This window comes from Sander vitreus, unplaced genomic scaffold (assembly GCF_031162955.1).
Source record: "Sander vitreus isolate 19-12246 unplaced genomic scaffold, sanVit1 ctg268_0, whole genome shotgun sequence".
NCBI lineage: Eukaryota > Metazoa > Chordata > Actinopteri > Perciformes > Percidae > Sander > Sander vitreus.
This window is the reverse complement of record NW_027595431.1, coordinates 12260-39766: the sequence shown is the minus strand read 5'-3', so window position 1 is coordinate 39766 and position 27507 is coordinate 12260. Positions and strand designations below refer to the sequence as shown.

The window sequence follows — 27507 nt, the reverse complement described above, 5'->3', positions numbered from 1 at the left end:
GGCAAACCCCATTTTTCTGACCACAGACTGTCCACATCGATGTGTTTTGCACCCTGTGCCCCGCGGACATAGAGCAGGGCTATAAATGCTTTTAGTTCAGCCACTGTCAGATCCCAGGAGCTGTCACCATGGTGCCGATGGGCCTCAGCCACAGTGCAGTCCCTGATGTGCTTCAGCATGCCATTATCGAAGAGACACACAAAGGCCGTGAGCGCATCTTCAATGTTGTGCTTTGTGTGCGCTGTGGGGCCAGCATCTTCCGTCAGGACGTTTTGGCTCTGCTTTCTCCCTGTATGTTCAGTCAGCTGAAGCACCGTCCACGGCATCCCATCCTTCCCCATTTGCACAGCCGCCTCCGGCCGTGATGACTCAGGCAGGCTGTATTCAATTGGCTCCAGGGGTAGGCCTACTGGTTCGGGAAGGCCAAAAACAACAATAACTAATAGACTAATGATAATAATAATAATAATAATAATAATAATAATAATAATAATAATAATAATAGCCTATAATTGCAAATATGACCAGAATAGCTATGCAGCGGAACTCACCGGGAACATCAGCCATGACCTGCTCAACGCCGTCAAAGGGATCATCAAGCGTAACCGAATCCGAAGTCTTGTTGGCCTACTCTCTGATGAGGATGAAGTGTTGGACCTGTCATTCACCCAGGAATGATCGCTGTCACTTTCCTCCTCCGACTCCGATAGAGCCCCAGCATCAGAATCATCACCTCCCATGTTCTGAAGCATCTCCAAGGCCATTTCAACAGTCATATTCCTCTTCATTCGCTCATTCATTCTGGACATTTTTACTACAAACTTGTTTCTAAATAGGCTATAAAAAGCAGTGTAGGCTACTGTAATCAAATAGGCTAGGTGACGCTAGTGACATTTCTCTAACAGAGACAATGATAGTTACTAAGCAACCAAGATGCATCTTCAACCGTGCAAAAAATTACATAAAGATAACCACGAAAACCCTTGTGGTCAATATGACCGTGTATGGCCAAAATAGGTTAAATTGATCATATTTTCTTTGCCTTTTGTGTAATTTATTTTAAAAACATTTTAAATGAGAATACAGACACTTTTAGGAAAAGTCAGGTACCAGCAGGATTTCATTTTTTTTTATTCAGCAAACTTATTGCACTTATAAAATCCAAAATGGTCAAAATGACCGTCATGGCAGTTCTAGTTATCGCCTTGATAATATTGCTGTGTTTCTTATTGCATAGCTGACAGATGTGCAGATTGTTTATTACTTGTTCACCTGATGTTCAGCTTGTGTTAGGGCAATTTGTGCAAACACCAGTAAACAGACTAGCCTGTGGAGCCATGTGCTAAGCTATTAAAGGTGTATTACACTGTTTGTGTGCTGTAATAGATGTGGCTTATTCTGTTTTTGTTACTGAGCAATATGCTATATTTATGTTAATTATTACAGAGAAATCAATGACATTCTTAGTATTGTTTCTTGTATGCTGGTGGCTATAACATTTAGTTTTAGTAAATAAGGTTCATAGTAAGTCAGATGCTTATTAATGTGCATTATTATTTACTTATATTTCAGAACCACATCCAACTTCACATGTAACGTCAAATACAACGTCATAGTTAACTTCATGTTGGAGTTGTAAATGAATGTTCCTGGATCTCAAAGTCAGACATCTCTGGTTCCAGTTCTTACTGGACCCCCTACAGCAGGCCAGTGTTTCAGCAGCCAGTTTTCAATAGTTTTTACAAGCCTATTGCCTATATTTTTGTAATATAATAAACACTTACTCTTTTTGAAACTATTTCAGCGTGTGTAGGCCTGTCAGTGCTTCCTGAACATTTTGAACACACTTTTAAAAATACCGCGATAATACCGAAAAACGTGACAATTTTGGTCACTATAACCGTGAGGTTACATTTTCATATCGTTACATATTTCCACTAATTAACAGTTGTAGCTAGGGCTGCACAATATATCCTAAATGGTGCGTTAACTTGAAACAGGTAAATATATATTGCAATGTGGAGAGTCATTTATATATAAATCCTAAAAGACATTTGTGAAACCCTCTGTGTGCATTCATTAATACTGAGATTATATTTCTGGGACTCTTCAGTCTGGAGTAACCTCTTTCCTTCACTCACCTCCTCCTCCTCCTCCTCCTCCTTCTTCCTCTTGCTCCCTCGCTCCTCTGAGTCTCCCGAGGCCTCACTGACAACATTCCTCTTGCCCTCCTTCTTTTTCTCCTCCTTCTCCTTGTGTTTCTGCATGTACTCGGCGATAAGGTCGGGACAGTCCAGGTTGTCTTGTGGCTCCCATGTGTTATCCTCACTGGAAAGGTGAGTGTAGACAGAAGAAAATCTCCTCAGGCTTTTTAGGCAATACATTCTCACTCTGATTGTTAATTCATATTATTCCTTTTTTTATTGCCATTTTGTAAGGTTATTGGCAGGTCTGCAACTTAGTGTCAAAATACCAAACCTTCAACTTTGAGGGCATGATACAATGCAGATATTTATGCTGTAGATTAGTTGCAATTTGTAAATGAACAAGATACTATATATATATATATATATATATATATATATATATATATATATATATATATATATATATATATATATATATACTATATATATATATAACCCCTCACATTTTTGTAAATATTTCATTATATCTTTTAATTGGACAACACTGAAGAAATGACACTTTCGTATGAAGGTTACAGCTTGTATAATGTAAAGTATGAAGGTTACAGCTTGTATAACGGAGTAAAGTATGAAGGTTACAGCTTGTATAACAGAGTAAAGTATGAAGGTTACAGCTTGTATAACGGAGTAAAGTATGAAGGTTACAGCTTGTATAATGTAAAGTATGAAGGTTACAGCTTGTATAATGGAGTAAAGTATGAAGGTTACAGCTTGTATAACGGAGTAAAGTATGAAGGTTACAGCTTGTATAATGTAAAGTATGAAGGTTACAGCTTGTATAATGGAGTAAAGTATGAAGGTTACAGCTTGTATAATGTAAAGTATGAAGGTTACAGCTTGTATAACGGAGTAAATGTGCTGTCCCCTCAAAATAATTCAACACACAGCCATTAATGTATAAACCACTGGCAACAAAAGTGAGTACACCCCTAAGTGAAAATGTCCAAATTGGGCCAAAAGAGTTAATATTTTGTGTGGCCACCATTATTTTCCAGCACTGCCTTAACCCTCTTGGGCATGGAGTTCACCAGAGCTTCACAGGTTGCCACTGGAATCCTCTTCCACTCCTCCACGACGACATCAAGGAGCTGGTGGATGTTAGAGACCTTGCGCTCCTCCACCTTTCGTTTGAGGATGCCCCACAGATGCTCAATAGGGTTTAGGTCTGGAGACATGTTCGGCCAGTCCATCACCTTTACCCTCAGCTTCTTTATCAAGGCAGTGGTCGTCTTGGAGGTGTGTTTGGGGTCGTTATGTTGGAATACTGCCCTGCGGCCCAGTCTCTGAAGGGAGGGGATCATACTCTGCTTCAGTATGTCACAGTACATGTTGGCATTCATGGTTCCCTCAGTGAACTGTAGCACCCCAGTGCCGGCAGCACTCATGCAGCCCCAGACCATGACACTCCCACCACCATGCTTGACTGTAGGCAAGACACACTTGTCTTTGTACTTCTCACCTGGTTGCCGCCACACACGCTTGACACCATCTGAACCAAATAAGTTTATCTTGGTCTCATCAGACCACAGGACATGGTTCCAGTAATCCATGTCCTTAGTCTGCTTGTCTTCAGCAAACTGTTTGCGGGCTTTCTTGTGCATCATCTTTAGAAGAGGCTTCCTTCTGGGACGACAGCCATGTAGACCAATCTGATGCAGTGTGCGGCGTATGGTCTGAGCACTGACAGGCTAACCCCCCCACCCCTTCAACCTCTGCAGCAATGCTGGCAGCACTCATACGTCTATTTCCCAAAGACGACCTCTGGATATGACGCTGAGCATGCACACTCAACGTCTTTGGTCGACCATGGCGAGGCCTGTTCTGAGTGGAACCTGTCCTGTTAAACCGCTGTATGGTCTTGGCCACCGTGCTGCAGCTCAGTTTTAGGGTGTTGGCAATCTTCTTATAGCCTAGGCCATCTTTATGTAGAGCAACAGTTCTTTTTTTCAGATCCTCAGAGAGTTCTTTGCCATGAGGTGCCATGTTGAACTTCGAGTGACTAGTATGACAGAGTGTGAGAGCGATAACACCAAATTTAACACACCTGCTCTCCATTCAAACCTGAGACCTTGTAACACTAACGACTCACATGACACCTCACATGGGAAAATGGCTAATTGGGCCCAATTTGGACATTTTTGCCAGCGGTTTAGACATTAATGGCTGTGTGTTGAGTTATTTTGACGGGACAGCACATTTACACTGTTATACAAGCTGTAACCTTCATACTTTACATTGGAGCAGAGGCTCATTTCTTCAGTGTTGTCCCATTAAAAGATATAATGAAATATTTACTAAAATGTGAGGGCTGTACTCACTTTTGTGAGATACTGTGTGTGTGTGTGTGTATATATATATATATACACCTACCTACCTATCTCAGGAACAAGAACACCAAGTATTAATATTATAGACTCATACTTACTCTGAGAACCCCTTCCATTTCAGCAGAAACTCTACTCTTCCCTTCATCACTCTGCGGTCCAAAACCTTCTCCACCACATACTCCTCCTCTTCCTCCTCCTCTGCTGCTGCAGGCTGCTCCTCCTCCTCCTCCTTCACTGCTGCTGCTGCTGCTGCAGGAGGATCTGCAGGCTGCTCCTCCTCCTCCTCTTTCACTGCTGCAGCTGCAGGCTGCTCCTCCTCCTCTTCCTCTTCCTCCTCCTCCTTCACTGCTGCAGGCTGCTCCTCCTCCTTCACTGCTGCAGGAGGTGCTTCAGGCTGCTCCTCCTCCTCTTCCTCCTTCACTGCTGCAGGAGGTGCTTCAGGCTGCTCCTCCTCCTCTTCCTCCTTCACTGCTGGAGGAGTTGCTGCAGGCTGCTCCTCCTCCTTGGCCTTCGTGCCCTTCTTTCCTGCTACGGTCGCCAGCTTGACGTCTGCTGAGGGCTCCTTTGGTAGACCCAAGGGGGAAACATGCAGAGATAATGATACAAGGGTTAGAAGAACTAATGGGAGGTGGGAGTGACTTATAGTTTACCATGTTTTACTATATTAAAGCTGCAGGGGGAAATCATGCGGTTGCCATCCATAATACATTTACAAGTGGTGATCTGCAGCCGAAGATCATCCATTTGTTTGCTAAAGACATTGAGACATACATTGGTGAAGAACATTCTGCGTAGTAATAGCTGATAAGGAGTTAGCCTTAGCCTACCATTAGCCCTCCTCTCTTTCCCCCTCTTTGTTTACGTCTCAACCCGGCTTGCGTGCACTTCCGGTCGGCGGAGCTGTGGTGATAGACCTCGGCAGTGCTGTAGTGCATTCACTGATTTATTTGCATTTTTAAACGTCAGCTCCGAAATTTGCCACATGCTGCTGTACTGCTCCCTCACTTGGGTGAGAGAGGTAGAAATGTGACAGCAGAGAGCGGAGACCCCGAAAAATACACAGGATGCTAAATATAGAACTATTTACCTCGTAAAAACAAATAGTGCTTGTGTGAGTGTTGTGAGCTCCTCTCTCTCTGGCGCCCTCATTACTCAATATTTCCCACACTGGGTGTTAGCTACTTAGTTAGCCTAGATAATCCCTGTTCCATGGAAGTTTAAACACCTTAGATGTGATTATTTCAGTGTAAACAAAAAAAGAGACAGAGAGGAGAGAGGGAGAGCCTGCATGAGGCAATAATACAGTATACTGACAATAATAATACTTTGTTAACATTTCTGAATGTGCATTTGTTAAGCACCATTCACATCAAATGCGACTGTGAATTAAAATAAAACAGCATATTGTAGTTTCTGTATTTATTACCAGAGCATTTATCAGTAGAAGAGTTAACATGGAGCCCTGTTGAAAGCATTGGCAATAACACAGAAAGTTTTAGAATTCATTGTTTTAGATGCTCAACCAATGTCAGCTGTTGAAGATGAGGGCTTCTGTCATCTACTGGAATACTTAGAGCCAAGGTACTCTCTTCCATCACGCAAGTATTTTTCAGAGACCGCACTGCCAGAACTGTACAAAAAAGTGTGCGAACACATCTCAAAATGGAGCTCCTGCAGCTCTTCGTTCAATAAACTGTCTGTACACTTACAAAGTTCTCAATGCTTCCGTTAACATGTAGGGACCCTCACTATGCTACCGTTGAAGTTTGGTGATATTTTGAGCCTTTTTAGTAGTATAAATAGTGATTTGTTTTTACTTTCCCTGTGTCCCGAATACTAGCTAGCGTTGTAAGCTAACCAGCGGTCCGCGCTAGCTTCGTTGAAGCTCCAAACACATTGGATTAGCGTGAAAACATGTCCCAGAGAACGACAGAGTGGGTACACATCAGTTATTAACCCTGGGAAATCTAGGTTCTGTGAAATAGCCCTCTGTTACTTTAGAGTGGTTGTTGTGTCCTGAACACTGACCTGAACATGGCTGCTATCAGAGTCCCAGTCTGCTGCTTGTCTTCTGGGGACCTCGTTGCTCCGCTGCTCCGGGTTCTGGTTGTCCTCCTCCATTCCTCTCTGGTCCTGAAATCCAGCAGAGCTCCACTGGGGCTGCTGGACTCACTCTGGATTCTGTTCAGTACAAATCCAAGCAGCAGAGATATTCAGGAGCTGCTGTCTCCTCTCGTTCTCCTCACATCCACACACAACTACAACAACAGTCTGAACACTCAAAGCAGCGGCTGAGAAACGGTTCCATTTCCTTCCTAGCTACAACATGAACTCAGAGTAGTTTGGAGAAAACAGCATTATATTAAACTGGGAATGAATCTAAAGGTAAAAACAAACACTACCACAACACTGGTTAACAAACACAACTTGGGCCGTTTCCCCTCACAGTGCTACGGTGGCTGAGACGGTTCAACACAAACACAAAAGATACAACACAAAAGATACAACACAAAAGATACAACACAAACACAAAAGATACAACACAAACACAAACACAAAAGATACAACACAAACACAAAAGATACAACACTAATGATTCTTGTATGTTTGAGAAGTAGACTAAGTGAAACATGGTTCCTGGTTAATTCTGATTACTGTCACTATGTGATTGTCACAAATAAGTAATGTTCAATATCTTTGTATTTTCATATGTATGTATACTCTGCCATTTAGGCTACGAAGTGTGTGTGTGTGTGTGTGTGTGTGTGTGTGTGTGTGTCTATTTGTAGGGTAAGACTGAGGACATAGACTGTACCAATGCTAACATCCAGTCTATGAACAAACCCTTTTACATGGCTTTAAATACAGTGGAAATATTCAGTCCACCGTCTGAGTTTTATTGATTGACTTATTTTATGTTCCAGTAGTAAGCAGGAAGTAAGGTCATGGTTCAAATTCTGGGTGTATTTCATTCAGACCAACCGTGTATGACCGTGAACATAGACCGTGTATGACCGTGAACATACGTGAACATAGACCGTGTATGACCGTGAACATAGACTGTGTATGACCGTGAACATACGTGACACATAGACTGTGTATGACCGTGAACATAGACCGTGTATGACCGTGAACATAGACCGTGTATGACCGTGAACATACGTGAACATAGACCGTGTATGACCGTGAACATAGACCGTGTATGACCGTGAACATAGACCGTGTATGACCGTGAACATACGTGAACATACGTGAACATAGACTGTGTATGACCGTGAACATAGACCGTGTATGACCGTGTATGACCGTGAACATAGACCGTGTATGACCGTGAACATAGACCGTGTATGACCGTGAACATAGACCGTGAACATAGACCGTGTATGACCGTGAACATAGACCGTGTATGACCGTGTACGACCGTGAACATAGACCGTATGACCGTGATGACCGTGAACATAGACCGTGTATGTGTGTATGGATGACATATTACGCCCCTAACACTGGAATAGGCAGCATGTTGAAGGGAACACAATTAGCATTCACTTTAAACATCTGTTTACCGTAACCATAATCACACACACACACTTTCCAAACCAACCGTATGGAGGGAATTTTCCGCTGGGAGACAACTAACGAAGGAACGTTTCCCTCCAAAACAAACGGGGGTCCCGGTTCAGGCGGGTTAGGGTCGATGCAACAAAACATGAATATCAGCTACTAGCTAGCCTGCTACATTACATTACATTACATGTCATTTAGCTGACGCTTTTATCCAAAGAGACTTCCAATGAAGTACTTTCAACCCTGGAGGTGAAGACTCCAGACAACAAGTAGTAAGAGCAAGTACATTAGCTTTAAATAAGCTAAACCACAAAGAGCCATATGAAAGAGCTTAGCTAGCTTCTGCTCAGCTCCGTTAGCATTAAGCAGCCGAATGGGAAGCTAACGCATGCGCAGCTCTGTCTTCTATTCTCTGTGACTGCCGTGTAAAAGAGCAGTTCTTAAAGTGTTTACCTGAGTGTGTGCGGGTTTACCTGGAGCTCTGTCTTCTTAAAACTCACTAATAACAAACAACACAGCTATCCCACCGCCGGACACACATCACAGTGAAGACACCACACTTCCTGTTTCCTCCCAGTCAGGGTTTTTCAGAATAAAAGTTTAAAATGAAAGAACGCTGCCGCCCGGAGGTCAGGAGGGGGAAACAACAGATACACATTCAGTTAATGAATCAGTTAGTGGTGGCCTGGAACTGAGTACATTTACTCAAGTACTGGACTTAACTCGAGGTACTTGTACTTTACTTGAGTATTAAATAATGTACAGCACTTAAATAATTAAAACAAAACACCAGACTCCATTTAAATAAAATAGCAATTTAATGATTATTAAACACACTTCATGTATAGTCGATAGAAAAAGAAAAAATATATATCAAAAAGCTGTCTTGGTTCATCTTTCCACTGTTCCAACAATCACCACTCTGGTTTGGTTGAAATAAACCCTTAATTCACCCATTTACATGTGGAGATATGCTGGCTCTATACACGCTAAAAGTCCTGATTATTTACATGGAGTCTGGTGGAGATATGCTGGCTCTATACACGCTAAAAGTCCTGATTATTTACATGGAGTCTGGTGGAGATATGCTGGCTCTATACACGCTAAAAGTCCTGATTATTTACATGGAGTCTGGTGGAGATATGCTGGCTCTATACACGCTAAAAAGTCCTGATTATTTACATGGAGTCTGGTGGAGATATGCTGGCTCTATACACGCTAAAAGTCCTGATTATTTACATGGAGTCTGGTGGAGATATGCTGGCTCTATACACGCTAAAAAGTCCTGATTATTTACATGGAGTCTGGTGGAGATATGCTGGCTCTATACACGCTAAAAGTCCTGATTATTTACATGGAGTCTGGTGGAAATATGCTGGCTCTATACACGCTAAAAGTCCTGATTATTTACATGGAGTCTGGTGGAGATATGCTGGCTCTATACACGCTAAAAGTCCTGATTATTTACATGGAGTCTGGTGTAGTTTGGTGATGGTGATTTCGGGGCTGTTTCATGTTAAACTAAAAGGATCTTCCTCTTTAACTAAAAGCTCTATCTCTGTAGGTAATGTTGTCAGACTCTTAGAATAATAATCTGACTCTGTCAGCACTTTTAGTGGATGGAAACGTTTTCTTATCAAGGAGTTTAAACACAGAAACGGCAGGAAGGAGAAATCCACCAACTCAAGTCCCAAATAATCAGCATGAGGCCTCGTTTTATTTCATTTATTCTGTTCAGAGAACTGAAGAGGTCCAGAAATCCCTGCAGGGCTGCTGCTACGTCCAGGACCGAGCACAAGCTTCTTTGCATGAGTAAGCATTCATTTGTTTCAAATTTCAAGAAGTTTAAAATGAAATAATTGACATTACAGATGAATAAATCAGCTGTTTTCTATTTGACTTGGTCTGTTCCCTGCTGCTCCATCATTCTTTAGTGTTGGCTGGAAGACATCATCATCAGAGTCTTTACTTTCAGTCTGAACACACCTCAACAGATTTAAAACCACATTCAGTCACAGGAAATACAAACAGTCAATATGAAATGTCACACAAAGATTATTAAATGAAAAGTCTACAAAGGAAGATAATATGATGGTATCTGAATAACTTCAGAGCATACAATTAAAAATGGCCAACTTCCAGTTGGGTGGAGCTAATGAAAGCAAATTAGAAATATGTCTGTAACAATGAGAGCAATGTGTGTACCAATGTACGTGAATATCAGAGCAGCTGTGTCCAAATGAAGGCCTTCCACCCATTACAGGGCACTAAACACGAATTAACCAACTCTCTCCAGTCTCGTATTGCTCACAGGTTTTCATGGTTTTGAGTTTGTGAGTATTTTATGGGATGTCACAAATGGGGTCAAAGGCTAAAACTCATTAGGGGGTGCTATAGAGACACCATGCCACGCCCAAGCCCAAATGTGATATCAGATTGAAATATTAAAGCAGTGTTTCCTATGCATAGGTTCTACTTGGACACACAACCCAGGTAGATAAAATCTATATTACATTTTTTTTCTCCAAACAACGGTGTATTTTTTACAACACACACAGACCAGCTGCCTCCAGCCCCTTGTGAAGTCTTGTGCCGTGTGCATGACAGCGTTAATGTTACACTTCAGGCTCGGAGGCTATCGTTAGTAGCATGCTGCTGGTGGGATTAACTGTAGTAATAAAACCGTAGAAACACCACGACCACACCGCTGTGAAAGCTGCCCCAACATCATTTATCAGAGTCTGGTTGTCACAATATCATCAACAGATTCCCCCATGTCTCACATGACACTATCAACTAGAATAAATCAGTGTTAGTACCCCTCTCAGATGACCCATGGGATGTTGGAGCTCAGGACACTTCCCTCCACCTTCACACAGGCAACATCAAGTACCTAGGGAGTCAGATTTCCCCCAAGCTGTCAGAGCTCTTCACCCTCAACTATTCTCCCCTCCTCAGGAAAATCAAAGACGAATACGCTGGTCTAAACACCCACTCACACTCATCGGAAGAACAGCTGCAGTCAAAATGAAAACCCTACCCCAGATTAACTACCTTTTCTCTATGATCCCCATCACTCCTACAGACACATGGTTCCCAGAATATCACTCTCAACACCACAAAATAAAAAATCACATGGTGGGCTGGAGGCAACAAACTTCCATCACTACTTCCTGTCAAATCAATTACAGTACTCGGTTAAATGGATCAATATACACAAGCACAATTACCCATGGCTGGAACTGGAACAAAACCAATGTACAAACATCCCAATAGCAGATCTGCCCTTCCTCTCACAATCAATCAAGGAATCCAACTTCTGCCAACGCATCACCATCTATTCAACACTGACAGCCTGGTGGAAAACCAACCAAATCACAAAATCATCACTAGAATTAAACAAGTTCACCCCACTCTGTGTTCATGTTACAGAACAAACCTTTTTACTTCTCCATATGGGCACAAACAGGAATCACGCACCTTCACCACCTATTTGAGAACAACCATTTCATGTCATTTAACACATTCACACAGACATATGGGGTTGGGAGAGAACAATTCCTTCAATATCAACAACTCAGACTTAAAATTAAAGATAACTCCGGACTTACCGACAACACATTACAACCTTCTCAGCTTACAGAAGAACTAATGAAAATTAATAACTTCAAAAAACTAACCTCCTAGCTATATACAATGATTACCAACCTAAATACAACAATAACACTCCCAACAACCAAGTGGGAAAGTGATCTGGCCTTCTCTCCCAACCCCTGATTACTGGGAACAAATCTGTAAAAATACCTTTTCCATGACCGCTAACACAAACCCTGCAGCTTATACAATATAAAGTAATTCACAGAACTCACATCACCCAAAGGAAAATGTTCAAAATGGGCCTAGCAAACACAGGTATCTGTTCACAATGCACTTTATGTAGCACAGACGACTATCTGCACGCCATGTGGCTCTGTCAACCAGTTCACTCTTTCTGGATCACGGTCACTGAGACACTGTCCACTACCCTGAGCTACAGCATCCCAGCATCTCCAAAACTGTCTCCTTGGTGACCTCTCCGAAATCCACATCCCGCTAAAATTCAGGAATCCGTTGCTCATTTCTCTAGCTGTCACTAAGAAAGTAGTCCTCCAAAACTGGAACTCAAGGAACTCTTACCACATCAATGACTGGACAAATGTAATCTCAGAATACATTTCAACGGAAAAACACAATGCACACAGAAGGAAGCAAATGTCAGCCTCTGAAGACACCTGGTCCCCATTTCTAACATTTCTAAATTCATCAAAAACATAACTACAAGCCGTGTACATTACCAGACATATACCTCCCTCCTCCAGTCTGTAATACCCTGCCCTCCCTTTTCCTTTTACATTATCCTTTTGTTTTTGGCCTCTGCAGTTACCACTTTACTCATAGGCACACACTACCCACACTCATGCATAACATGTTTTTCCAACTCCTTTTAACACCCTAACTGTGACCACTCAATGTGAATCACAGATCATTCTACCAATCACTAATAATACGTCCTTGTGTTTGTCAACTGTCCTGTCCCGTCTCACTTCCCTGTGTCATCTGTCTGTCTGTCACCTTGGCGTCCCTGTCCGTGGCAGTCTCCTCCGCTCCATATCTTTATAACGGAGCTAACCTGAGCTGACTGGAGCTAACTGCTAATCAGAGCTAACGGTTGCTAACAGAGCCTTCAGGTCTCCGTGCCTGTATCCATTAACTGTATTTATGGACTTGAGAACGAGTAAAACCTTTAATTCTATTAAATTGGCTGTAACGTTACAAGTTTTAAACTATAACTCAGAGTTGTTTGAATGACAAAAATCTCAAATAATAAACGTGTTCGTGTTGCTCACAAACTCCAAGATGATTGACTTCCTGTCAGGCGATAAAAAACATTCAATTATTTTTATACGTTTCTAAAGATGAGAACTATGTTCGTGAATGTCAAATAACCTTTATCCGAACCATGTCGTGTATTAGGGGACGTTAGGGGAGACCACTGCAGAACTTTGCAATTTTCACCAGGTCTGACGTGACAATTTAAGTGAGTTTATCTATCTATCCTTCATTGATATTCAAGCCAGCAATGCATGAGTAGCATCAGCCTTTCAGCATCCAACATTCACAACTCAATGTTTTCAGAAATTGCAATCTCTAGCTTCCTTTACTTATTCATTCAACAGAAATAAGTAGGGGTGTAACGATACACATATTGGTATTGGTATTGTTTGTTACGAGGCTTTCGATTAACAGACGTAACAGGCAACGTGTTGTCTGCCCCTCCCACTGCCTAAGAAAGGCAGTGGGAAAGGCATTGCTACTCCAGTCAGGCATGCTATGCTATGTTGCAATATGGCTAGTAACGTTAATGCGACTATTACCAGACCAGAATTAGAAGATCCTCCAAATACCAACAGGTCTGGCGTTTGGAGCCACTTTGGTTTCCCTGTAAGTTATGAGGGTGATGGCAAGAGAGTGGTGGATAAAAACAACAACGGTATGTCACATCTGCTACACGAGAATAGGCTCCACCAGTGGGAATACTACAAACATGTCAACTCATTTACACCGACATCACCTCAGTGTGTCAATAACTGAAACTAGACTAAAACAAGAAGAACTGTCCCCGCAGCATTTAACACTGTGGCAATTGGTACATTTATAGCTGCGGATATGAGACCCTACTCTGTAGTGGAAAACGCAGGTTTTACGAACATGGTTAAAGTAATTGAGCCCTGTTACACTATTCCTTCACAAGCCCATTTCAGCCAGACCGTAATTCCTGTGTTGTACAAAAGACAAAAGCCCAAATAGAGAACCAATTGTCAAAAGCACCAGCTGTTGCTCTGACAGCAGACGGCTAATCCTTCAAAGGAAATGAGAGTAATATGTAGTCGTAGCCACAGTAACATTCATGCAGCAGGAAACAGCTTGGCTCTGAAAACATGTTCACAAGGCAGTGTGAATGCGCTGGTGTTTTTTAAGGCTACCACTCTCAGAAAAAGTTTTACCACATTGATCACACCAGTACATTTTTTCTCCAGTGTGTATGTGTTGATGTCTTTTTAGGTGACTCTGTCGTGTGAAAGCTGCCCCACATTGATCACAGCTGTACGGCTTCTCTCCAGTGTGAATGCGTTGATGTCTGTTTAGGTGACTCGGTCGTGCAAAAGCTGCCCCACATTGATCACAGCTGTGTAGATTCTCTCCAGTATGAAGGCGTTGATGGTTTTTTAGGTAACTGTATCGTGTGAAAGCTGCCTCACATTGCTCACAGCTGTGTAGATTCTCTCCAGTATGAATGCGTTGATGTTTTTTTAGGTAACTGTATCGTGTGAAAGCTGCCTCACATTGATCACAGCTGTACGGCTTCTCTCCAGTGTGAATGCGTTGATGTATTTTTAGGTAACCCTTTAGTGTGAAAGCTGCCCCACACTGATCACAGCTGTACGGCTTCTTTCCAGTGTGAATGCATTGATGTCTTTTTAGGTGACTCAGTCGTGTGAAAGCTGCCTCACATTGATCACAGCTGTATGGCTTCTCTCCAGTGTGAATCAGTTGATGTCTTTTCAGATGACTCTGGTGTGTGAACGCTGACACACATTGATCACAGCTGTACGGTTTGTCTCCAGTGTGAATCAGTTGATGACTTTTTAGGTTACTCTGTCGTTTGAAAGCTGCCCCACATTGATCACAGCTGTAAGGCTTCTCTCCTGTGTGAATGCGTTGATGTTTTTTTAGGTCACTCTGTCGTTTGAAAGCTGACCCACATTGATCACATCTGTACGGCTTCTCTCCAGTGTGAATCAGCTGATGTCTTTTTAGGTGACTCGGTCGTGTGAAAGCTGCCTCACATTGATCACAGCTGTGTAGATTATCTCCAGTGTGAATGCGTTGATGGTTTTTTAGGTCACTCTGTCGTGTGAAAGCTGACTCACATTGATCACAGCTGTGTAGATTCTCTCCAGTGTGAATGCGCTGATGGTTTTTTAGGGTACTCTGTTGTGTGAAAGCTGCCCCACATTGATCACAGCTATACGGCTTCTCTCCAGTGTGAATGCGTTGATGTCTTTTTAGATGACTCAGTCGTGCGAAAGCTGCCCAACATTGATCACAGCTGTGTAGATTCTCTCCAGTGTGAATGCGTTGATGGTTTTTTAGGGTACTCCGTTGTGTGAAAGCTGCCCCACATTGATCACAGCTGTACGGCTTCTCTCCAGTGTGAATGCGTTGATGGTTTTTTAGGGTACTCTGTAGTGTGAAGGCTGCCCCACAATGATCACAGCTGCATGGCTTCTCTCCAATGTGAATGCGTTGATGATTTTTTAGGGTACTCTGTTGTGTGAAAGCTGCCCCACATTGATTACAACTGTACGGCTTCTCTCCAGTGTGAATGCGTTGATGTCTTTTTAGGTGACTCGGTCGTGCGAAAACTGCCCAACATTGATCACAGCTGTGTAGATTCTCTCCAGTGTGAATGCGCTGATGGTTTTTTAGGGTACTCTGTTGTGTGAAAGCTGCCCCACATTGATCACAGCTGTACGGCTTCTCTCCAGTGTGAATGCGTTGATGTTTTTTTAGGGTACTCTGTAGTGTGAAAGTTGCCCCACAATGATCACAGCTGCACGGCTTCTCTTCAATGTGAATGCATTGATGGTTTTTTAGGGTACTCTGTCGTGTGAAAGCTGCCCCACATTGATCACAGCGGTGTAGATTCTCTCCAGTGTGAACTCTCTGAATCTTTAAATATCCAGATGATGTGAAGGATTTGTCACAGTGCTGAGAGTGGTGACGTTTGGGTCCCTCTCCTCCTCTCCATTTCTATACCAAAAGACAAACAGAGAGAAAGAGTTAGTGAACAACCTTTAAACTCTGGATTTGCTCTTGCTCACAATTTTACAATTTTACTCTTCATACAATAATTGCGCTGAAGCCTATTGGAAGAGAAGAAGAGCGGGAGTCTAGAAGCCACCGAGCAGGAGCTTGAGGAACACGTCAAGAATCAGCTAACCGACCAAGAAAAGAACATCTTGCTTGGGTCGCCAGGGCATGTGCCTCATCCTGTTGAGTCAGCCCTCGAATATGACACGACACCACCCAATGGACTTAAGTCAAGATAGTGATAGACAGGGCAAGGTCTGCCTCTGCACCAGGTCCCTCACGATTTAATTTTTAAATGACTTTATTGGGGGGGCATTTTCTGCCTTTATTTTGGTAGGACAGCTCTCACAGAGTTCAGGGTTTCACCCTCAGCCAATAACAAAGCGCCTTTTAGTCATGTGTTTCACTCGTCAGTTTGGGGCTTCAACCTCAGCCAATGACAAAGCGCCTTTTAGTCACATGTTTCACTCGTCGTGGAAGCGTGGTAGTTCGGAAATAAATCAAATGGATACTGATGAAAACCCAGGTACTAGTGATGAGAATCAGCCAACCACTCTGTCTCAAACCGAACTCGTTGCGAAAAAAGGCTTGCATTCGGTGGTGTGGAAGTATTTTGGATTCAAGGGAGACGACAAGGGTCAGTCTGATGTAATTTGCAAAGGCATGCTTTGCCCTCGTTGCAGCTCCATAAGGAAACACCACAAATCTTAACCAGCACTTCACACGTCACCACAAAGTGTGCTAAGAAATCATTCTGTTTTTGATACTGTACTTAAATTGGCAATTGAAACTCAATTTCTCTAGAGACTGAAGCTGTAGCTGCAGCATGTTGATTGACATTTTTTAATTATATAAAATATATATATATATATATATATAATATAAAAATGTGGGAGAAGTTCGGAGAAGAAATGGAGAAGGACTTTCGGTCGGCACCAAGGTGCTTCTGGAAAACCGTTCGTCACCTCAGGAGGAGGAAGCGGTGAACCATCCAAGCTGTGTACAGTAAGGATGGGACGCTGTGGACCTCAACTGAGGAGGTAATAGGGCGGTGGAAGGAACACTTTGAGGAACTCCTAAATCTGACAAATACGCCCTCTATGGTAGAGGCAGAGCTGGAGGATGATGGGGGATTGTCGTCAATTTCCCTGGTGGAAGTTGCTGAGGTAGTTAAACAACTCCACAGTGGCAAAGCCCCAGGAATTGATGAGATCCATCCAGAAATGCTGAAAGCTCTGGGTGTGGAGGGGCTGTCTTGGTTGACACGTCTCTTCAACATTGCGTGGAAGTTTGGGACAGTACCTAAGGAGTGGCAGACAGGGATGGTGGTTCCCCTGTTCAAAAAGGGGGACCAGAGGGTGTGTGCCATTTACAGGAGTATCACACTTCTCAGCCTCCCTGGTAGAGTGTACTCCAAGGTGCTGGAAAGGAGGGTTCGGCCGATAGTCAAACCTCGGGTTGAAGAGAAACAATCCGGATTCCGTCTTGGTCGTGGAACAACGGACCAGTTCTTCACTCTTGCAAGGATCCTGGAGGGAGCCTGGGAGTATGCCCAACCGGTCTACATGTGCTTTGTGGATCTGGGGAAGGCGTATGACCGGGTCCCCCGGGAGATACTGTGGGAGGTGCTGCGGGAGTATGGGTTGAGGGGGGTCCCTTCTCAGGGATCTCAGAATTGTGATATTTTTCCCCGAATCGTGTAGGCCTACCTACAAGGTTTATAAGAACTGCCTCATAGTGCTGAAGCTACTCTGGAGGCTGATGAGGGTAGCATGGAAGACCCAGAACATCCCCTCAGAATGGAGCCGAGCAGTGACAACCTTCATCCCAAAAGAACAAAATTCCTGTAACATCAACCAGTTTAGAGGCATTGCACTTCTAAACGTGGAAGGGCCAAGCGTTTAACCAACTACCCCCTGAACAACTGTTACATTGACACCAGTTGCCAGAAGGCAGGCGTCCCAGGGTTCCCCGGTTGTGTGGAACAATCAACCATGATCTGGGAGCAGATTCAGATAGCCAAGCGGAAAAAACAAGTAGTTTGGTTGGACCTGGAGAATGCCTATGGTTGCGTTCCCCATCAGCTAATCACGTTTGCCCTGGAATTCTTTCATATACCACCCAGCATTTGGAACTTCATTTCCAATTACTTCAGCAGCTTCACCATTTGTTACACAACACAGGATGCAATGACAGGCTGGCACTACTTGGAGAAAGGCATTGCAATGGGTTGCTCAGTCTCTCACATCCTCTTCACAGCAGTCTTTGAAATCATTCTCATCGGTGGGAGACAGATGGTCCGAGAGGTGAAAGGACAGTCAGGCCAATGACTGCCAGCCCTGCAGTTACATGGATGATGTAACCACCGTTCATGGTACAGCAGCCTGTACCATGATGACGAGGAACTAATGAAGAGGTTTGAAGAACTCCTTAGTTGGGCCAGGATGAAGATAAAATCTATTAAGTCCCTGAGTCTCTCCATACGCAAAGGAGCCAGAAATGCTCACATCTCTTTCACAGTGAACAGTGAGAAAATCCCTGGCAGAACAACCTGTCCGGAGCCTTGGGAAACTGTATACAGCCGACTTGTCAGATAAGCATATGGCTAATACAGTAATGTTACAACTCACCGAAGGTCTGACTCGGATTGACAAGAGCCATCTTCCGGGTAAATTCAAGGTCTGGTGCTACCAATTCACCTTATATAGGCGGCTAATGAAGCCTCTCAAGATGTGTGAGATCACCACCTCCACTTTGCAGAAGATGGACTCAAAAGCCAACAACTACATCAGAAAGTGGCTGGGCTTACCCCAGAGCCTCTCCAGCGTTGGTCTGTTTGGGAGGAATGCACTTCAACTGCCACTGAAGTCAATCCTGTTGGGCTACAGCCAGGAGAAGGCGAGGCTTGTCCTAGAGCTGAGGGACTCGTTGGACCCATCTGTGCAGAACACCAAAGCCCCAGTCCGAACAGGTCGCAAGTGGAGGGCAGAACTAGCAGTCGACCAGGCTATCAGCAGGTTGAAACACCAATAGATTGATGGCAGGACACAGTCAGGGAGAACTGGCCTGGGGTGGAGGACTGCTCCGAAGATATGGTCCAAAGCCACAAGGAAGGCGAGGGAAGACCTAGTGATTTCCGAAGTGGTCAGGACAGAGTACAAGAACTATCAGATCAAAGCCCTTAGCCAATGCCAGCAAGGATGTTGGACGACCTGGGAAGGAGTAATAAGCAGGACCATAGGTTGGGCCGACATGTGGAAGATCCCCCAAGCCAGGCTGAGTTTCCTCATAAGGTACACCTATGACACCCTCACAAGCCATAGCAACCTCTGTCTGTGGTATGGTTCAGAGGAGAGCTGCCAACTCTGCAATGCCCCAAATGCGAGCCTGCAACACATCCTGTCAAGCTGCAAAACAGCACTGACTCAGGGTCGGTACAGGTAGCACCATGACTGAGTCCTGCGGAAGCTGGCAGAGATCCTGGAGGTACGCAGAGCGGAAACAGCCAGGGAGCGTCTATCACCGACACAAGGCGGCCAATCCACTTCGTCAGAGAGGGAGGAGGGGCCCTTAACATCACGCAGCCACAGAAATCAGCCCTGGCAGACAGTTGTGAGTGGAACCTCAGAGTGGACCTCGATCGATAATGAAGTTATTCTAACAACTATTGCAATGTCGAGAGACATTTATATATAAATCCTAAAAGACATTTGTGAAACCCTCTGTGTGTATTCATTTTAATATTGAGATTATATTTCTGGGACTCTTCAGTCTGGAGTAACCTCTTTCATTCACTCACCTCCTCCTCCTCCTCCTCCTTCTTCCTCTTGCTCCCTCGCTCCTCTGAGTCTCCCGAGGCCTCACTGACAACTTTCCTCTTGCCCTCCTTCTTTTTCTCCTCCTTCTCCTTGTGTTTCTGCATGTACTCGGTGATAAGGTCGGGGCAGTCCAGGTTGTCTTGCGGCTCCCATGTGTTATCCTCACTGGAAAGGTGAGTGTAGACAGAAGCAAAATCTCCTCAGGCTTTGTTTTTAGGCAATACATTCTATATATAACAAATTGCTAATTCGTATTATTCCTTTTTTCTATTGCCATTTTGTAAGGTTATTTGCGGGTCTGCAACTCATATATACATATACATCATACTAGAGCTGTAAATCTTCCTCTATAATACCATTCGAATTCCATTTGATTTTCTTTTTAAAAGTCGAATAATATTCAAATATTTAATGCTCAATTGCAGACTGCAAAATAATATGTACTACTTAGGCGTATGCATTGTCAATGCCATTACAAGCATGTGGTTGTTGTTACATGTTCTGTCCACTAGAGGGGCTTCTAACATCAGCCTGGCCTTGAAGGGACGTGTAGACAACTTTGTTTACATTCATTTTCCACCACGAGCTACTATTTTAGTGATTTATAAGCAACCTCCTTCTTGCAGATTGTCTCGTTACTGAGAATACAGCTGTTAGAAGGTAATATATGAAGTAGAAGCTAACCGACAGCTGTAGGGCAGTTAACAAACCTAAGCTTTCTCCATGAATCTCCTAGCTAAGCTACCGTTACTATACCTCACGACGCAGTTAGAAGACGGAATTTAAAACAAAAATCCAGAAAATCCAGTGTATGATTTTTAAATAATTAATTAGCATTTTATACCAACCAGTAAGAATATATATTACATATATATTATACATATATATACATACACATATACATACATACATACATACACATATACATACATACATACACATACACATATATATATATATATATATATATATATACACACACATATATACACATACTTACTCTGAGAACCCCTTCCATTTCAGCAGAAACTCTACTCTTCCCTTCACCACTCTGCGGTCCAAAACCTTCTCCACCACATACTCTTCCTCTTCCTCCTCCTTCACTGCTGCAGCTGCAGGTGCTACAGGCTCCTCCTCTTCCTCCTCCTCCTTCACTGCAGCTGCAGGTGCTGCAGGATGCTCCTCCTCCTTTTCCTCCTCCTTCACTGCAGCTGCAGCAGGTCTTACAGGCTCCCCCTCCCTCTCCTCCTCTTCCTCCTCCTTCACTGCAGCTGCAGCAGGTCTTACAGGCTCCCCCTCCCTCTCCTCCTCTTCCTCCTCCTTCACTGCTGCAGCTGCAGGAGGTGCTGCAGGATGCTCCTCCTCGGCCTTCGTGCCCTTCTTTCCTGCTACGGTCGCCAGCTTGACGTCTGCTGAGGGCTCCTTTGGTAGACCCAAGGGGGAAACATGCAGAGATAATGATACAAGGGTTAGAAGAACTAATGGGAGGTGGGAGTGACTTATAGTTTACCATGTTTTACTATATTAAAATGTTCTGTTTGAATGGAGAAAATGCAAGGGCTGATGAGGTGACCATCCATAGGACTTCAGAGTGGGAAGTATCTCCTGCATTAAAACTGAAACAACTACTCAAATGTAAGCCACAGAATTCATTAACTGGAGCTACAAGCTATATGCCCAGTAACCTAAATTACCAGAAAATCACCAGATGTTTCTCACCTTGCAAAACTCAGTTCGTTTCTGGAAACAACAAACTTTGAGCTAGTGAGCTACACGCTGAAAATGGCAAACCTTTTGATCATGCAACAAGGCAGGCCTGGTTGGTTCTTTCAGGGAATAATTGACCCAAACAACAACCACATGCTTATAGTGGCAGTGTTTGCTTTAGGTTTTTTTTTTAGCAGTGGGGGCAGGTCCGAAAATCACCAGTTAACTTAATTTAAATTTGCAAGACCAGGCTTAAATGAACTGACATCATAAGTTATACGACTTACAGTTCTCAAGGACGTACACACACCATCTCAACTGGCTAGTTATCCTCGTGTGTCCGCGCTAATCTCCAACATGCACTCTAACAATGCAGACCTATTTCTGATACCGTGGGGGGCAGAAATGTTGCCATGGGGGGCCGCCACGGTCAAGTCAACATAGAGGAAACACTGTAGTGGCATTGACAATGAATTAGCCTGAGTAGTGTAGCACATATTAAAAATAGAGGTAGACGTTCGGTCCAGGTGCTGGTTCTGGGTTTATCACCTGGTTCACTCAGGTGAGTCAGCCAGAACACCACTTAAGACCAAATATTCCAGAGTAGGAAATGAAGGGCTGATAAATGGTTCCTTTTCTGTTTATTTCTTCCTCTTTCGTGTGTGTGTGTGTGTGTGTGTGTGTGTGTGTGTGTCAGTGTGGTTTCTATAAAGAGAGAAACAAAATGCAAATGAATAAAGGAAACATATGTATACACTAGTTCCTCCTTAAGCAGTAATATACATTACCAAACGTAATATAAACAATAGTCAGAATAGAGCTATATATCTCTTAAACTCCAATAATGTAAGTAAAGAAAAAAGATTCAAACTCTTATTATATGGGATTCTCAGAGATTTTCTCCTATCTGTGAAGTTACCGCTAACGTAGACAGCACTTCCTGTTATCTATGATACGCTTTAAAGCCTCCAACTAACTAAACGGCCGGATGCTTTTATTGTGAAAACCCCCGGACCGGATGCTTTTATTGTGAAAACCCCCGGACCGGATGCTTTTATTGTGAAAACCCCGGACCGGATGCTATGTTCCGTTCTAGCTAGCAAAGCCTCGATAGCAGCTCGTTACAGATAACTATATTTAACACCACTTACTTCTTATTTTACTTAACCACAAAGTACTGAACAATTCTTACAACAAGTAGTAAAAGTTTAAACACAATGTTACATATTTTCACCCGACGTACTGAGTCGGGTGAGCCGAAGGCGGTAAACTAGCATGTACGAACGTGGATATAATTAGCACAACGGTCGCGTAGCGACCCCTTAAACTCCTGACTCTCATACACATCAAACATCAGAAATAACAGCTGCTTTAACAAAGAAATACAATATCAAATATTCCCTTGATGAGTGACCTGTATCTAGGCTATGAATAGTTGGGCTACGTGTTATATAAATCTTTACTTAAGAATAGATGTTAATACAAAATAAACCCTAGATTGATGTCTTATCTTTAGCATTATGAGGTACCTCCCCCGCCGTTAGCGTAGCATCGTACCTGTAACCCAGCCAGCTACAAAGAACTGGGAAGCATCCAGACTTTAAAAGCTTTGAGATCAGCACCAGTATATGGGGGTACCCCGTTTACCACATAGTGGTACAGACCAGCACCAGTATATGGGGGTACCCCGTTTACCACATAGTGGTACAGACCAGCACCAGTATATGGGGGTACCCCGTTTACCACATAGTGGTACAGATCAGCACCAGTATATGGGGGTACCCCGTTTACCACATAGTGGTACAGACCAGCACCAGTATATGGGGATACCCCGTTTACCACATAGTGGTACAGATCAGCACCAGTATATGGGGATACCCCTGCTTACTACAGTGGTACAGACCAGCACCAGTATATGGGGGTACTTGTTTACCACATAGTGGTACAGACCAGCACCAGTATATGGGGGTACCCTGCTTCTACACATAGTGGTACAGACCAGCACCAGTATATGGGTACCCCACACACACATAGCAGTGGTACACAGACCAGCACCAGTATATGGGGGTACCCCAGCCACCACATAGTGGCAGATCAGCACCAGTATATGGGGGTATCCCGTTTACCACATAGTGGTACAGACTAGTACCAGTATATGGGGAGACTTCGTTTACCACATAGTGGTACAGACCAGCACCAGTATATGGGGATACCCCTGCTACCTACATAGTGGCCAGACCAGCACCAGTATATGGGGGTACCATCATGCATAGTGGTACAGACCAGCACCAGTATGGGGATACCTGCTACCACATAGTGGTACACCAGCACCAGTATATGGGATACCCTGCACTACATAGTGGTACAGACCAGCACCAGTATATGGGGATACCCTGCTACTACATAGTGGTACAGACCAGCACCAGTATATGGGGATACCCCGCTACTACATAGTGGTGCCAGACCAGCACCAGTATATGGGGATACCCCGTTTACCACATAGTGGTACAGATCGTGTGGACTGAAGTCGGGCAGACTCTGTGATTTAATGAGGTCCGTGAAAACGGAGGGAGAACGAATTAAGGGTTGGTATCCAATCCTGATATCTCCAACTTCTCCAATACTGCTCTTTGTGAGCAGCTACCAGATGCCCTACCTTGACCGATAACTGCACGACAACTTGTTGTTCAATAGAAAAATCCATAAATACAGTTCATTTAGTGTTGTGTATTTCAAACTGATTGAAACTATGAAACTTTCCGCTCGTCTACTACCGTTTAGGCTGTGCTTCCGCCGTCCGCCATGGCGTCGTCACATGGTTGTGGTCATGTGTTTGCAAAGGGTCTATACAGATAGAAGATTATTTAACCTAGATCCATATTTTTGTGAAATTCTGGATTATATATATCCCAATACCACAATGCCCATTTTGTGGATCTTTTGATCCATCTGTATATATTTTAACATATTGTTATATTATATAACATAACATGTTTATATATCCCTGGCCAAACCTCTGGTGATGGAGAATCCATACAGGAATAGCACTTAGAACCAGTGAAGGACTACATTTCATTTATTTAAGTCCATATTGTTCTCAACATCATTAAGAACTGAAATTGCTGGATTAATTAATACTTCCCAACAACCTAACCCAGTAGGTTTTCTGATTCTACTTATAAAACACACGTAGGGGTTGTTTTTATAGCTCCTAAAGCAATTCTTATAGCTTTGAATTGAATCCTCTCAAGTTTTCTTAAAGACGTTTTACATGCTGAACTATAAACTACACATCCATAGTCTATGGTGGATCTTATTAAAGCTTTATATATGTACTTTAGAGACTGCTTATCTGCTCCCCAACACTGTCCAGTGATCATGCTCCTTTGATTTAGAACCATTTTACATTTGGTTTCAACATGCTCTATATGATGTTTCCATGTAAGTCTTTCATCCAACCACATCCCCAAATATTTAAATTTCTTCTCTCTTTCAAGTAATTGATTGTACATCATAACTTTATGCCAGCAATCTATTTAAGCTTAAGCAATTTAGCTTTTCTGCATTTACAAGCATTTTCAGCCGGAAATGCGTCTCTACTTACTTTTCCCTTCCTGTCCAATAAAACCATGTATCTCCAGATGTGTGTTGATGTTGAATGTTTGTGATAAACTGAAGGATGATATGGAGTCATAAGAGTGTCATAAAGAAGAATACACCTGTAAAAAAAGTATATTCAGTTTATTTAAAGAGGACAGAGCAAATTAATAAAATGAATGATCAGACATGAGTTAAAAATACCAGAATCAAAGCCAAAAGCTCACAAACTTCCCCCTGAATACAACCAGCTGTATATATACACACATACATACACACACGCAGATACCACATTGGCCGCTGCAGTTTGTTGGAATGATATGTTGACAGGGGGGCCTAACGAACATTGTGCTCCTCCTAATGCATGTGTGTCTATGGAGGCAGAAGGTCTATCCACAATTAAAGAAACCGTTCAGTAACACACAAACATTTTTACATTTCTAGCATCTTACTGAGGTATTACTAAAATAACAAATACTTTACCTGACACAAGCTAGCATTAGCTTAATTCAGTATCAGGACAGTCACTTAACTTATTGTTAGCTTAAAAGATGGATTAATGTTACTTTATGTGATATCAAATTCATCACTTTCGTGATAGTTACATATTGTAAAACATCTTTTTCATCTGTGAAATGTTATTCCATGTTGCTTTGTTTAGTATTTCTTTTACATGAACATCCAAAAGAGTACAAAAATCTTTTTCTGAGTCTTTAAGACCAGTTGTCTCAAGATGGCAGCGGCACAGACGCAGTTTAAACACAACTGTTCAAGTCATTTTTTAAGCAGCAGACATGTTCTGATTAAAGCTCCCCAGTTATGAAGATTTGCTTCTTTTCTTATTTTAAGGGACAATAAACTAAATATTTCAGCAATTTGACATTACCTTAGTAAACAGTGATGGGATTTTTTAAATTAAGAACAAATACTCCTTCGTTGCAGCATTAGTTAAATAGCGCTAGCAGTTTAACAGCCACCCTGAACTCAGGATCTTTTATTACAGGAATAAGAGCTAATTTCGAGTGGAATTAATCCCTTCAAAAGGGAGAAAGCGTAATATGTAGTGGTAGCCAGGATAACATCCACGCTGTTCAGAAGATAAAGTTACTGCTGGTCAGCCTTCAATGTGGAGAGAAGATCAGAATATAACAACTCAGCTATCAGGGCATGAGGAGGAGGCAGCAGGAAACAGATTGGCTCTGAAACATGTTCACAACGAGGCGGTGTGAATGAGCTGGTGTTTTTTAAGGTTACTACTGTGAGAAAAAGTTTCCCCACATTGATCACAGCTGTACGGTTTCTCTCCAGTGTGAATGCGTTGATGTGTTTTTAGGGTACTCTGTCGTGTAAAAGCTGCCCCACATTGATCACAACTGTACGGCTTCTCTCCAGTGTGAATGCGTTGATGTATTTTTAGGTCACTCTTTCGTTTGAAAGCTGCCCCACATTGATCACAGCAGTACGGCTTCTCTCCAGTGTGAATGTGTTGATGTCTTTTCAGGTGTCCCTGTTGTACGAAAGCTGCCCCACATTGATCACAGCTATACGGCTTCTCTCCAGTATGAATGCGCTGATGTACTTTAAGGTCACTCTGTCGTGTGAAAGCTGCCCCACATTGATCACAGCTGTGTAGATTCTCTCCAGTGTGCATGCGTTGATGTAATTTAAAGTATCCCTGTTGTGTGAAAGCTGCCCCACATTGATCACAACTGTACGGCTTCTCTCCAGTGTGAATGCGTTGATGTATTTTTTAGGTTACTATGTCGTGTGAAAGCTGCCCCACATTGATCACAGCTGTGTAGATTCTCTCCGGTGTGAACTCTCTGATGAATCTTTAAATATCCAGATATTTTAAAGGATTTGTCACAGTGTTGACAGTGGTGACGTTTGGGTCCCTCTTCTCTTCTCTGTTTCTATAGCAACAGACAAACAGAGAGAAAGAGTTAGTGAACAACCTTCTTTAAACCCTGGACTTGCTCTCAATCACAGTTTTAACTCTTCATACAATAAGGGACTGTTTGGTATTTATGGAATGGACCACCGGAGTAAAATAGGGGAGGGTCATGTCTTTTTATTCTTTGTTCAGGGGGAGGGGGGGTCCCCAACTTTTGTATTCATTATAAATATTTGAAATAACACAAAACAACTGAATGGTGGTAGGTACTGCATCTGATTTCATATACTGATTGAGTAAAAATAATATTACCTGGCTGACGATGGGAGCAGAAGGACGCGAAAAATGAAAATTACTGTTGCACTAATCTGGACATCTTACCGTGCCAACGTTGCAATAAAGGTTTCCTAAATGCCATGTATATAAATTTGATGTCAGCTTACTAATTGATTGCGCATTTTGTGTAGATTTGGACTTTT

At 42.9% G+C, this 27507-nt stretch overlaps 2 protein-coding genes across 2 annotated transcripts; both read right to left on the bottom strand.

The window, feature by feature from the left end:
* Positions 1–874: 874 nt before the first annotated feature.
* On the bottom strand, positions 875–8636 carry LOC144513509 (uncharacterized). Its single transcript, XM_078244608.1, has 5 exons — positions 8572–8636; positions 6563–6715; positions 4633–5096; positions 2142–2328; positions 875–898 (listed from the first exon to the last, which is right to left on the bottom strand). Exons 2-5 carry the CDS (start codon positions 6653–6655, stop codon positions 875–877), a joined length of 768 nt encoding a protein of 255 aa, XP_078100734.1. The 5' UTR covers positions 6656–6715; positions 8572–8636.
* A 4444-nt stretch (positions 8637–13080) lies between these two features.
* Positions 13081–26944, bottom strand: LOC144513508 (uncharacterized). The gene is made up of 3 exons (XM_078244607.1): positions 26349–26944; positions 19812–19995; positions 13081–15952 (listed from the first exon to the last, which is right to left on the bottom strand). Exons 1-3 carry the CDS (start codon positions 26783–26785, stop codon positions 14081–14083), a joined length of 2493 nt encoding a protein of 830 aa, XP_078100733.1. The 5' UTR covers positions 26786–26944; the 3' UTR covers positions 13081–14080.
* Between the last annotated feature and the right edge of the window lie 563 nt (positions 26945–27507).